Source organism: Gossypium raimondii, chromosome 8, assembly GCF_025698545.1.
Source record: "Gossypium raimondii isolate GPD5lz chromosome 8, ASM2569854v1, whole genome shotgun sequence".
Lineage (NCBI taxonomy): Eukaryota > Viridiplantae > Streptophyta > Magnoliopsida > Malvales > Malvaceae > Gossypium > Gossypium raimondii.
This window is the reverse complement of record NC_068572.1, coordinates 38,710,077-38,724,465: the sequence shown is the minus strand read 5'-3', so window position 1 is coordinate 38,724,465 and position 14,389 is coordinate 38,710,077. Positions and strand designations below refer to the sequence as shown.

Sequence of the window (14,389 nt, the reverse complement as noted above, 5' to 3'; positions counted from 1 at the left end):
GTTGAGGGCTTGTTTATTAAATAAAAAAGTGAGTTGAAGGGGAATAAAAAGAAAATAATAAATAAGGAGGGCTTAGAAAACAATTAGCCACATTTCAACTTTAGTTCCGCCACCCACAGGCGGCACCAATTCACTTTCAAAATTCAAAATGGTAAATTTACATATTAGATCCTTGAAACTTTAGAGCCTTACATTTTAGTCCTGTGCCGCCTATGGGAAAGGCACCTTTGGTGCCGCCTTTTGCATGCCCTCCATCAGCCATCTTTTTTTTTTTTTTTGTATTATTTTGATAAATAAAAAAATTTATAATATTGTGGTATTTTTTTATTTTTTTGTAATATTTTGATAAAAAACCCTTTAATTTCCCTTTCGGAAATCTCATTGTAAAGTTCAATCTCAATGAGCTTGTGCCAATGTAGGAACTTGAACAGAGAAGTTGGTGAGATGTATGATACTTGTTACAACAGGGCCTATTTAACCTGTTTGGGATTCATGTAATTATTACGTGACTTCTGCAATCAACTGCTATATGATATACGTACAGGCTTGGCATTTTACAAATTATACACTTATTAGGCAGTAGAGATTCAAGTAACAGTCCTTTATTTTTCACATAGAAGGGCTTCACCATTACATATATAATTGTATACATCTGCACGACAAGTACTCACTACTCCGCAGTATTGAACTTTCCTCACAAATAGTCCATTTTTGCTTGTGAGGGAAGACAAAAAAATACATGTGTTGAAGATACAGAAGAATGGTGCATGAATCCATGGAGTACCCTTACGATGGACAGCTTTCCACCAAAAGGATCGTGTTCAGGTTATTATGTCATGGGAAACAATGCAGCAGATTCTCTGGTTTACAGTTTAATTATAATACTAATTAAAGTTTGTAGCATGCAAAGAGTAATGCATAATGGTGAAGTTTATGAGGCTGTTGAACTTTGTTAAGTCCTTGCTCGAACGAGGGGTGATTGAGGCAAGGGAGAGTGGGGAGACATGATGCCTGGTGACATAAAATCATCCATTCTTCGAGATAAGCTTCGTGATAAGCTGAGTTTAAGGCTGCTAGGCCTGCATAGTTTTAGAGGAACCATGGCCTCGTTGTTCTTGAGCATAAAGGTTCTGATCCTCAACAAAGCAACTTTCATGGTGTAGTCATCCATGTTAGCAAAGCAAACCCTGAACCAACCAGGCTCCTGGCAATGGAAAGAAGAACCTGGCGAAACATTGAGCTTAACTTCATTGGTTATTACCCGCCACAGCTCCATCTCGGCTGCAAATGTTTCCTCTTTGAGGAGCTTACGCAGATCCATCCATATAAACAGCCCAGCGTTGCCCTTCAAACAACCAATACCGACTTGAGAAAGACTCCAAGTGAAATACTTGTGCCTATTGAATAACAGCTCTTTGCTTTCTATAATGAAGTTATCAACAAACTCATCATCAGATAGCATAGATGCAATCAAGTGCTGAGTTTGCGATGACACCAATCCAAAGCTGGACATTTTGCGGGCACAGCTAACGACTGAATCATTGTATGAGTATACAATGCCAACCCTGAAACCAGGGAACCCCATGTCCTTGGAAAGACTGTACACAATGTGTATGAGATCACGATTACATTCCACATCCTCTTCCTCTATAATCTCAGAAATACTAACGAACTCAGGCTCCATGAAAACAGTGGAAGCATATATCTCATCACCAATCAGGTGTATGTTCTTGTCGTTTATGAACCTAACCATGCTCTTCAATGTGTCTCGATCCAAGACAGTACCCAATGGGTTCGATGGATTGGTTATGAGCAAGCCCTTCACTCTGAGGTTAGCTTCTTGAACTTTTACATACGCAGCTTCCAAGGCGTTCCTGGTGATCTTGAAATTATTGCAGCTCTCACAGTTGACTGGTACAAGTTCAACCCCGGTTCTCCACTTCAAGTCACGATCAAACCTGCAAAGTGATGTCAAAAGTGTGTGTTCTTTTTTAGTGAACTAGATAAATAATTACACCATGAAATTGATAACTTCTTCTAAAAGCTCAAATTCGGTAGTCAACTCATCTCATCCAGCTGTTATGAAATGACAAATAATAGACCCGGTTCAAATGAAAATGACTAATCAACTTTCTATGATTATTACTGATGATGAGCCTTTATATATACTACCAGGTTTTTAGTTTTCGTTTTGCTTTGTTACTTGGTATAATTAAATAGTCAGTTGCATGATTCTATAAGAGATGGGCCAAGAACTTCAAAAAGAGAGACAAGTTGCTTTCATGATTCCCTTACCCAAAATTCAATCCCTTCGTTACTTAGTTTTAACATTACTGAACATTAGAAATTAAAATAGGTGACTAAATCCAGTTCTATTAAACTAAAACTTATCTTAGTCAAAATTTGATTTGCTTAATTAGCAATTTCTCCCTAGTTTCCAGCGTGTGGATGGGTTTCGGGACAAAGGTCAAGGTTAGTCATTAAACAATTAAAAATGAGGCATCTACGAAATCTTCATGTATACTATATAGTAATGTGTACAAAACATAATTATAAAAAAAAAATGAAGCATTACCCTGGATAATAAGGAGTGGGGACGAGAAATGCTTCACCAGGATCTGCCAAGCAAAAGGCAACCATCTCATGAGCTCCGGTGGCTCCACCGCTCATAACAATGCGATCTGGATCAAATTTTACTCTATCTCCCCTCACTTTCCCCATAAATTTTGCAACCGCCTGTGAGTATTAATTTTAATGTCATTAATCAATCATTTAACATGTTCATGAACGTTGATGCACAGATTGTGTTATAAATATAATAACCCATACTTGTCGGAACTCAGGCATCCCATGATAATCCTGGAAAAGTGCAGTCTCCTTGAACTTGTTTACACCTTGTGGAGTGCAGAGGGAGGCTTCTGGGTGTTTGATGAGCCAGTTTTTGATTAAATTAAAGCACAGCTGGAGTGTTTAATTCAAGACCATGAATATCTGTCAGTTTCTACACATAGAAAGTAACAAAAAAATATTCCCTGCAAGTTTCTTATGATCTTAGCTATAATAAGGTACCTGATTCTCAGCTAGACCCATCTGAATGACTCCCTCAGGTCTTTCAGTGGGATGAAAAGGATTGGTCTCGTAAGCCTTCCATCCATCAAAGTAAGGAGAGTTTTCACCGTGGCCATTCCCAGTAGCAATCTTGGACATGGCAACCATTTTCACTACAAAGTTTTGAAAGAAGCAACCCAGATTAGTTTTGATGAGAGAGTATTAGGAGGTGATTGTGGGATTTGATAGGAAGGGAAGAATATGGAGGTGGCTATTTATAGTGTTGATATAAAAGGCAACGATGGGTGATGTGTATATGAGAAAGTTGGAAGTTTCAAGGAAGGACTATGTTAGTGTTTGACAGGAATCATTTTTAACATAAAATTTGGTTTTGGATTTTATGAAATTAAATAAATAAAAAATTTGAACTGGATTCTTTACAAAATAATAGACTTCATGATAGGTGACGGATGTTATTAGTATGCTAATACTTTAGACTATTGCACTAATGTATAAATAAATACGCCATGTATATATTCCGCTACAATCTTTTTAAGTAATAAAAATAAAAGATTATTTAAATTTGAAACATTGTATATATATAATTATTTTTAAAATAATACTTAATAAGTATAAATTTTAAATTTTAATACACTATGCTTGATTAAAGAAAAATAAACCCTTCTCTTCGCTTATAATATTTTCACTTTTGAATACTTTCAATATATATATATATATATATATATATTTACTTTTAAAACATTCTTTGACGCCATACAATATCAATTCCTTTTATCTATCTGGTTTCACCCTTTTATATAATTATCTTAACATGAAATTTTAAATTTTCATTAATAGTGAATATGAATTTATCATATTTCATCCTGTAAGTATTGATTTCTCAATAATAAATATATTTCTGTTAGCAATGAATTGAATTGATTATGCAGAATCTCTTCTTACGCCTGCAAAGCCTTACTCAGATGATAATCCACTATAACTCAATCATACAATAGATGATTTAAACTCAACTTTCTTCATTCCTTTTAGTCCCACTCTTATATAGTTATTTACATTTACTCATCCCTAAGCCAATACCCTATGAAAGCTTAGTTCAAACTAGTAAATAGTTTTTTTACAAAATAAATACACTCATGAATGTTCTTCACAGTCAAACAAATTGAGCTCTATAATTCATGCACACAAAAAACAATAAACAAGTTTTTAATATTTAGGCTTTTGTAAACTTGTGAATGAAAGCTAGCATATGATCAAATTAAACCGCTGAAATTTTGCCCTAACTAAACTCCTTGATATGGCATAAGATGAAAGAGGAATTCACCGATTAAACTTCAACTAGTCACAAATCTTTTTAAACAAGGCAATTAAATCATACTAGAACTCTTCAAAATATCATTGCTTGACAAAATATCTTCACAAATAAAAGTAACAAAAATTGATGCTCAAAATCACTTGAAAAGATGCTAAAAATAGTCAAAGTAATCGGGTGAAAGTATTCCTACCAAATAGACAAGTTGTCATCAATTCTATTGCAAAGTAAATTGCAACTAACTATGTAATTGGTAACACTAACACTCTACTTTTTTAGCTTTTTTGTCAAAAAAATCTAGAGAAAATTTTCTTAAGCAACGTAAGCATAAAATATAGAAACTTCCAAGGTAGAAACTCCTCTTAAGAATCACCAACAATAGTTATGTAAACTAATTATCAATACTTTCATTTATGAAATGCTTTTGTGACATCAACTTCATTCTCTTAAAACAATGTGTTGTTTATCTTAGGCTTCTTCATTTCAGTATGACTTCTACCTCCTTAAGCATCTTAACAACACATACGTTTTTAGCCTTTTGTTCATTTACTTTGAGATCAATGGTACCTTGGTCCTATTAGTCATTTTTCTAGTAATTTAAGGAACCAGGTTCGACAAAGGCACATCATCATCATCATCATCATCATTGACAGCATATGTTTTTCCCTTATCAATAATATTTTTTAGAGCGTCAACCATTCATGTTTTACCCTTGTTGGCAACTTTCTTCTTAGCATAGGCTTCCTCAACAACCTTAGTACCAACAACTCGAGTTATTCTTTGAGTTGTAACTTAGGTTACAACCACCTTAGGTTCTTTAGATTCTTTCTATGGTTCATTGCCAACATCCTATTCTTCTTGATCATCGATGTGAAAAAATCCTTTAATTAATTCTTGAAGACCAGGTTCAATCTTAGAAGTCTTAATCGTTTGTTGTAATCCTTCAATGACATGATCAATGGCTTAATCTTGATCAGGTTAGATCATTATTCTATTTGTTTTCTATCAAATCTTGTATAGCATCATATACAACCTCATGATCTCTAGTCTCATCATGTTAATGATTGTAGTATGTTCAAAAGCATATTAATATTTAACGTCTACAAGATCATCCACCCTAGGTCCATAAAGATGTGAAACCATACCATTAGGTAAGTTAGTTACGATAATTGTAACTGAAGAAGGAATTGAAAGGCTTTCTTCTATTTCAAGAACAATCGGATCGACTTGAATTGATTCTGGAGGGTTACTAATGAGGTTCCCTCATCTTTTGCTTCTGATATTCTTTTTAAGGATTGAGGAGAATGTGATCTTTCTTTAAAAGTTTCAAACGATAATGGCTAAAAGTTCTAGTCATTTTCACGTGATTTTTTTTATATTAGAAGAAGGGTTTGAGAGAAGTTCTTGTGAAAAGGTTTCTTAAGAATAATTGACGGCAAAGAAAGATTTCCTTTAGGGCTCTTTGGTAGTTGAGTGGAATCAAATAACATTAGAGTGAAACTTTTATCGCATAAATAAATGAAACCTTTAGGATCTTCCCTCAAAAAATTTAAGAAATTTTGGCAAAATTAATCCCTCAAAAAATATAATTATGAAATCAAAATTAAATATTCTTAATTTAATAAAAAAAAACAACCCAAGAATAAAGAATTTTGGTCTCAGGCCTTCAAGGCCAAATTCAACTAGTCAAACACTTGCACCATTCCTCAATTTCTCAAATTGAGATGCACCAAAATTTCAATAAACAAGTCAGCTTTTATTATCATAGCTTCTACTAATTCCTTTATGAAATGATTTCTTATTTCAATATACATGGACTTAGAAAGAACATGGAATTTTTAGACCTATTGATTCCACTGAAGTTGTCACTATAGAGAGTTACAACTGAAGATGCACCTCCGAGGTCTTTTAGCATCTATTTAATCCACAATAATTGCACACAACAACTACCTACAATCATGAACTTTGCCTTAACTGTTGACAAGGAGATTTAGGGTTTCTTTTTATTATACCATGATACCATGTTTTTTCTTAGATAAAAATATCTTTCTTAAGTGATATTCTTATCATTCACATTTCTTACCTAATCTACATTATTCACATTTCAAATATCAAGATCAAAAACATCATTAACATATCTAATAATACATTTAATAGCTTTTGAATGAGACTTTTAATAATAGATCGGTACCTGGCACACACATTTATACTATAGCACAAATTTAACCTACTTGTAGTAAGATAAAAGAAAATTGATATCAATCATGCTATAGTAGTTGCTAAGGTTAGTTCAACTTCCTTCGTATTTTAGTTATGTTTCTCATAAACTCCCATAGGTGTCCTTATGGCCTTTGACCCTCTAAGACATATTGTTTTACTAAGTTGCAAGCGTACTTCTCTTGGGATAGAAGATTCTATCTTTGAGCTACTTGATCTGAAATATCAATAAATAGGACAATTCTCCCACCATTTCATCTCAAAATCATACATCTTGAAAAAGGCTTATTTGGCTTGTTGATATGTTGAGCCAAATATAATGGCCTCCCTTTAGATTTGTGAAACATTAATCTCATCTTTGACCTTTTTGATAAATAATATTTTATCCACATCGCCCCATATATAACCTTATTCTAATTGAAACTTAGAGAGCCTCTTATACCATGATCTTGGAGCCTACTATAAGCTATAAAAGGCTTTAGTAAGCTTGTAAACATGGTTGGGATGTCTAGGATCCTTAAAACCTCTAGGTAGCTCAACAAAGACCTTTTTATTGATGAATCCATTTAGAAAAGAACTCTTAAAATCTATTTGAAATAACTTGATGTTAAGGTAAATTGCAATTGCCAACAAAAACTTAATACCTTTAAAATAAGCAACAGGTGCAAAGGTCTCATCAAAGTCAACCCCTTCCACCTAAGTGTATCCTTAAGCCTCAAGACTAATTTTTTTCCTAGTGATGTTTCCATGCTCGTTTATTTTGTTCCTAAAAATCCACATTGCACCAATCACGTTTTTGCCTTCTAATTTAAAAATTGATTGTTATACATTATTCTTCTCAAACTTGTTGATTTCTTCATGCATGATCTATATTAGTGTTCATCCTTAAAAGCTTCTTTCACTTTCTTGGGTTCAATAGAGGATATGTAGCAAGCTAGTCTAACCATATCACAATAATTTAGCCCAAGATTATCCCTTGTCCTTATGTCACTATCAACGCCACCAATACTATTATCCAAATGATGGTTTTTACATACCCTATAAAATGGCTAAGGTTGATCATCTATAAGATGATCTTCACAGTTATTCTGCTCAATTGCTTTTTTAGTTGCAATTTCTTTTGCAAGTACTTCCAGTCCCATATTTAACCATCACATTAATGGATTTCATTACAAATTTAGTTTGTTTGTTATACACTCTATAAGCCTTTTTATTTGATAAATACATAAGCATTATGCCTTTACCATTGCGTGCCTCGAACTTACTTTAGTAGCTTTTGTCTTGAAGTATGCAATGCACTCTCCCAAACACATAAAAGTACCCCACTACTAGCTTCCTTACTCTTCATATATCATAAGGTGTCATCCACATTTTAGCCTTAGCAAGACAATTAATCACTTGGCAATTTGTATTAACAATTTCTGCCTAAAAACTATAAGAAATCCCCTTGGCATTTAGCATAACACAACCCCATTCTACTGATTTTTTTAGAGTAGAAAGCTCATGTTGAAAGACTACATTATCACAAAATCGCTTCTAATCCTGACATTTTTCTTAATCAACTATTATTTCTTATTCATCATCTTCTACATAACTTTTTAAAGGCATTGAATTCTTTAATTTATCATGCGAAAGTCTTACCCATGTAAACTTAGAAATTCATTTGCACATACAAGAACATACTTGTTATATCCTAAGATCTCAATTTGCTTTAGCCCCATCAAATCTATGTGTAAAGAAGCACAAATGGGTCAACTATTTAAATTAGTTGCAACTGATGATATGACTTGCACTATAACACCCTATACTTAACCCGATTTACTGGACCTAAATATAAGATGTCACAATACTTAAATACCTAATAAAAATTTTTCAACTGGAGAAAAATCATAATGGATGTACTTCCTATTTATTTAATTTTTTTTCTAAGTCAAAAGATTTGAAGGAAATATTTATTAATTACAACAGATTCTCGAAAGTAGTTTAAGACATTACAACTTAGATTTTTGTTAAACCATACTTAATCATGGTGTAGAGTATTATTGGCCTTATATCCAAAAATGCCCCTATGTATGCATAATATCGCTCTTCAAACTGCCACCATGACGAATTCCTAGCTTGGTCCCCCTGGTGCATTGATTCAATTTTAAGATCCTACATAACAAATAGACACCTATAAGTTCGACGGAACTTAGTGAATCCCAACCATTTTTACCTTTAAACAATGTTGTTGAATTCCTCAACTTAAGAATTCTAGACTTCCTTTCAGAATTTCGAGGATATTTTTTTGATTCCTGGCGGATAACTATACGCCAACCTCTAACTTGACCACCTTATATGCATTCCATTCGATTGGCAGATCATAGACTTCCCACCTTATAGTGGATCCTATTTCACAATCGCTTGGAGATAGAGGTTGGATACATTTCTCAGAATGATATGTATATGGACACTACCATCGGCGGATTCTTATACTTGCTTTGGCGGCTGTTAGAATACCAGTCTCATCGTATCTTCAAGTCAATCAAGACAATGAACTTGATTCAATAAAGGCAATATTTTAGATCATCTAATAGAAACTCAGATGGCTTCGATACAAAATGTGAAAACTTCTAAGTTTGGCAACACTTATACCACTCATGACTACATATGTGCCAAGTTTTCTAACCTAACGAGTTACTATGATGGATTTATCAGTCAGATACACTACCAAGAACTCTTTCAGAAAATTCCTTAAAGGCATACCCAGATCTAGCTACAAAGGTGGACTAACAACTTGCCACACATGCGTTACAGAATTTGTCTTACAGACTTTTCAGATAACTCACCACAAAGGCTCGGTTTGGCGTGCCACCAAGGCACCACACAAACTGTCATGTTTGACGATATGGATTTGCCTAAACTCAGCATCGACTGAGGTTTGCCATCATCGCCTTTAAGACACGCAAAAGCCCTTAAAGATAAAAGTGACTCATCCACCATTTCCAGAATGTGCCAAACCATGGTCTTTCCACGTAATTGTCACTCTGACATTTTCTCATGTTTACTATCTCGATAAACCTCGTGTTTACGGTCCCAATAGACTATATTTTTATCATATTGGCCTTCATATTTACTATCCCAAAAAACGTCATCAAAGCACCACCACGGGGTTCATTATCACATCACATATTTTTCCCGACATTTCGCCCAAACCCCCTTATTGCCACCATAATTTGTCATGCATCGCTTGAATAAAAATATGGACACGTTTACATAGATTTCATCCATACCCTTTATGGAATCATACTTCCCGTATATACTTACCACACATCATTATTTTCATGCAGCACATAGTACACTTCAATCATACATACATACATACATACATACATACATACATACATATATACATACATATACTTCTTAGAAAACACACCCACATACATACATACTACAACTCCTTAAGAATATATGCTCATCTATATGGACATCAACTATGCAAAGAATCATTATAAGATAACATGTAGGAGACAATCTAGAGACTCACTAGAGACCTACCATTACCTCAGCTTGGAGCTTTTGCTTCAATTGTCCTTCTCAATCCAACGGCTGCAACTGCTTAAAAGATCATGGAATTTCCATTATAATCCCCATTTACAAATAGTTTACTAATATTTCAACTACATGCGACCCCCATATAGGGCCTTCCATTTTCTTACACCTTTTAACATCCTTACTCTTCAACAATCATAACATACAGGGCTATAAGACTTATTAGAAGGTTGAACCATCCACTGATTAAATGAGGTCTTAGCTCTATCTTAATGAAGAAGAAGAGAATGTCTAGGTTAGAAAGAAGAACCTGAACATTGAGTAGAAAGAGAAATCATCTGGAATGTCCCTTTCCCTTTTATATATACATACTCCCGGTCCCCCTAATTTCTTTACCAAATCCAAAGGTAGGTAAAAGAAAATCCGGCGAAGACCTACTTTACTATTGACCATTCATGGGGAGGGCCAAATCAATTCAATTGACTCCCAACTAATCTCATTACAAGAACCAATCTGAATAGTGCTCATGCAAACCAAGCGTATTGTACCTTGGCGGTGACTCGCGTATGGCGTGGTCTTAAAAATAGTTAATTCTTTTACAGCTTTCTCATTTTCTTGGTAGACTTTTCGTGCTCAACTAAAAACTCTTGAGCATACTCTTTCTTGTGTGTACTCTTTCTTCACTTGAAAATGCCCTATAATAAAATCCTTAGATATCGCTAATGGGCGGGTACTTGAATGCTAGTATGTGCAAATACTCGAGTTCGTCAGCAAGTTAGGGTGGTGAATTATACTATTATAGTGTGCCAAAATAGTTTACATACATACATTACTCACCTTTTTGGATCTGCTACTTTTGGGGTGTAACACACACTATTGCTTTTGATGGAAAAACATGGGAGGGATACACCACGAAATTTTTAAAAAATTATATAATGAAGAATCAACGTAATTTGTTAATAACAACAAATCATTGATAATCTAATACTTGGGTTGTTTTTCTCTAAATTTAGAAGTTGAAGAAGTTTATTTGTGATTAATCTTGAACTATCCAAATGCACTATATTGCTTTACAAAAATAGTCATATCTTGAGCTATAAAACTCAATACCAAGTGATTTAAAAAATCATTGCAAAGAGTGCTCAAAGATCTAATATTTGGGCATAAGAATCACAAAAATCAAGTCTACGATTTATAAAATTTAGTTAAATATAGCATTGTGGAATCTTGAGAGATTTGTTTCGAACTCTCATAAACTTAAATCATTGTTTTCTACCATTTGAATCTTCTTCATTATTCTCAAACTCATGGATTGTGTGACTATTGGGCACCATTCCAAACACAAACAAAAGCACTTGCTCATAAATCTTAATGAAAAATGATTTTAAATTAGTTCTCTCTTTTAATCGAATAAGTGAATTAATAACTAAGGTTTTCTGGTTTTGATCAATTCATCAATTTTCATTAATCATTTCTTTTCAGCTAATAATAGATATTTATAGAAAGTTTATTAGAGGTCTAATATATTTGAAATTGCCAATAAAATAAAGAGTCCAAAGTTGAACAAAAAAGGTGGGCAGCAACCTTAGCCCAATAAGGATTCTTGTGTCTCCACCTTCCTTGCCTTTTCTAAGGTGGCAAGCACCCTTCCTCTTATATGGTCGACCACCCTTTGACAGCTTTTCTATATTAAAATGCATGTGCAACTTTATTTAATTTTATTTAATTCCAAATAATTAGATAACATGATCCCTTAATTTATATTCCACTTTAGATTCGTTATTTAATCTAATTAAATGCACATATACGGTGAATAAATTAACCTTAGATCAAACAATCATTAAATCAAGAAAACACATATTACTCAAATGAGTAATCCCATGGAACTATATTTCTTTATTCAATCGTTTTACAATTTTCTTCGAGTGTTCATATAAAACACAATTCATTAAGAGTTATATTAAACTAGTAGAGGAACCAACTGGACGTATAAAATAATGGCTAAAATAACATGTAATTAACTTTCAACTATATTCCTATCAATTACGTAGTTATTTAGTCATGGAGTCAATCCAAAAAGTACCATGACTAAACTCCTCATTATATACCATAATGAAAGCTAATAATTTCACTAAGCTTTAATCCAATGAACTTGTTATGTGCATGTTACCCTCATAAGATATTTGTGATCCCTTAAGGTTAAATTTGTCATCTAATTTGATCATTTTATCTCATGTTCACCATTGTACCTATTTTAATGAAAATGATTATTACTTATACTATTAATGATTAAATTGTTTGTCCCAAACAAATGACCCACGACTATGTTCTATTTTCATGAACAATATAATGCCATTAAGAGGATACCACTTACTCTTTATCAAGCTATCATTTCACTATTATGAGTAAAGTTATGTCATGCATAAGTCATATACCCAATGTACTAAATTTCATATTACTACGTTGATATGTGACAATGATGGAAATATACATCAAAATATATATGTTATGCACACATAGTCATTCACTTACTCGAGGTTTAGGTATGTAACACCATCAATGTCATAAGTGAATTAAGCCTTAAACAAATATAGGATTAATTCAACTTTGGTCTAGTTCAATGCATTATTAATAGAAACAACAACATCTATGTATCTATCATGAGAATAAATCAAGCTTCAATAATCAAAATAAGCTATCTCCCTATTTAGACTTATAAACAACATAATAGACCTAACATGAGTCATTTGCTCATTATGACCCCATGGTTTATGGACTGTTTAAATTTTCTACTAATCAGCATTACAAATACTTATTGTAATGCAACTAATAAATTCTATCATAATTAATGGCATTTGTATATTTCCATGAATAATCATTTTGACCATCAAATATGATGAAATTACTACACTTAGGGCACATAAAACCTAACAGCTTTCCCTTCAAGCACTCACCTCACATTTTGGGAATTACTCCCCTAACTTTGGCGTTCTCTGACAACATGTATCTTACCAATCTTTGCATTCCTCTAAAGTGTACATGGCCAAGTCTCCCGTGCCATAGCTTAAGATTTGAAAAGCTAGCTTAATTATAGAAATGTGGTTTTACTAGCCTATAGCATCTTTCAAATGTATTGTCTTTTTTATTTGTCAGAATTCTTCTTTGTTTTCACAAAGACTGTTGGAGTAACTATTTCATATCCTATGTCAACATATCCCAAATCACCCTTACATGGTTCTCTTTTTCCAGTGGAAAGGATCTCATCCAATTTTTCACTCTCCAAACCTTGCTTTTCAATATAAATTGAGTTGTAGCCAGGAGCAAAGCTAGAAATTTTTTTAGGGGGGCCGAAATTAAATTGTAGCTTTTAATAGCCTATATCTTTATGGTTTTAAAGGATTAAATCAATTTTTTTTTCATTTTTAGGGGGCAAAGTACAATTTTACCTTTACTAATTTTAAAATTTCTAAAGGGCCTAAATGGAAAATTTTCCATTTTAAAGGGGGTCGAGGCCCCTACCAACCCCCTAGCTACGCCCCTGGCTATAGCTAACTCCTTCATAGTGGCATTAAGTTTAGCTCAATTCTTAGTCAGCAAAGAGTCTTTTTCTTTAATCTTCTTCAAAGGCCATCGATTTTCATGTTTCAATATAGATATCTCATCAGTAAATCTTAATAGCTCGCATCATTTGTCTTAGAAATGACACTAAATCTTAAGAATTGCAGCATTTGTCTTAAAAATGTCGCTAGAAGCACCACTATATACATATTTTGTTGTAGTGAATAGTAGGTGGCTCTTATCCAGTAAGCATTGCTCACCGTGCTTTTTCATCTATAGACTTAATGAACACCCTTATGCATGTGTAGTTGGAGTCATCAAGCTTAGAGGTCTAGAGATTAAGCTATCAGTTTTCACAAATTTATATAGTATCTAGCTTTGATACCGGTTATTAGCGTGGAATTAATGGTTCAATTATATTGTAAGTTGCAACTAAGGAAACAACTAAAACTTGAAAAATAAAGCAAGGAATACTCGAATTGGTTATGCAATTCAAAACCCCTTTCCTACGTCTACGAAGCCTTGCACAGAAAGAAATCCATTGTGATTCAACAAAAGATGATTTAAGCTCAACTCACTCTACTCTCTGCAGCCTCACCTCTATACAATTATCTAGATTCACACTACCACTAATTTTTTCCTTAAGAACGCTTAGACCAAACTAATAAATAATTTGTTTACAATACAAAAACACTCATGAAT

The 14,389-nt window shown here is 33.4% G+C and overlaps 1 protein-coding gene across 1 annotated transcript; it reads right to left on the bottom strand.

Moving 5' to 3' along the window:
• Positions 1-586: 586 nt before the first annotated feature.
• LOC105791392 (1-aminocyclopropane-1-carboxylate synthase) lies at positions 587-3,334 on the bottom strand. The gene is made up of 4 exons (XM_012619456.2): positions 3,070-3,334; positions 2,830-2,961; positions 2,576-2,736; positions 587-1,958 (listed from the first exon to the last, which is right to left on the bottom strand). Exons 1-4 carry the CDS (start codon positions 3,214-3,216, stop codon positions 953-955), a joined length of 1,446 nt encoding a protein of 481 aa, XP_012474910.1. The 5' UTR covers positions 3,217-3,334; the 3' UTR covers positions 587-952.
• Positions 3,335-14,389: the final 11,055 nt, after the last annotated feature.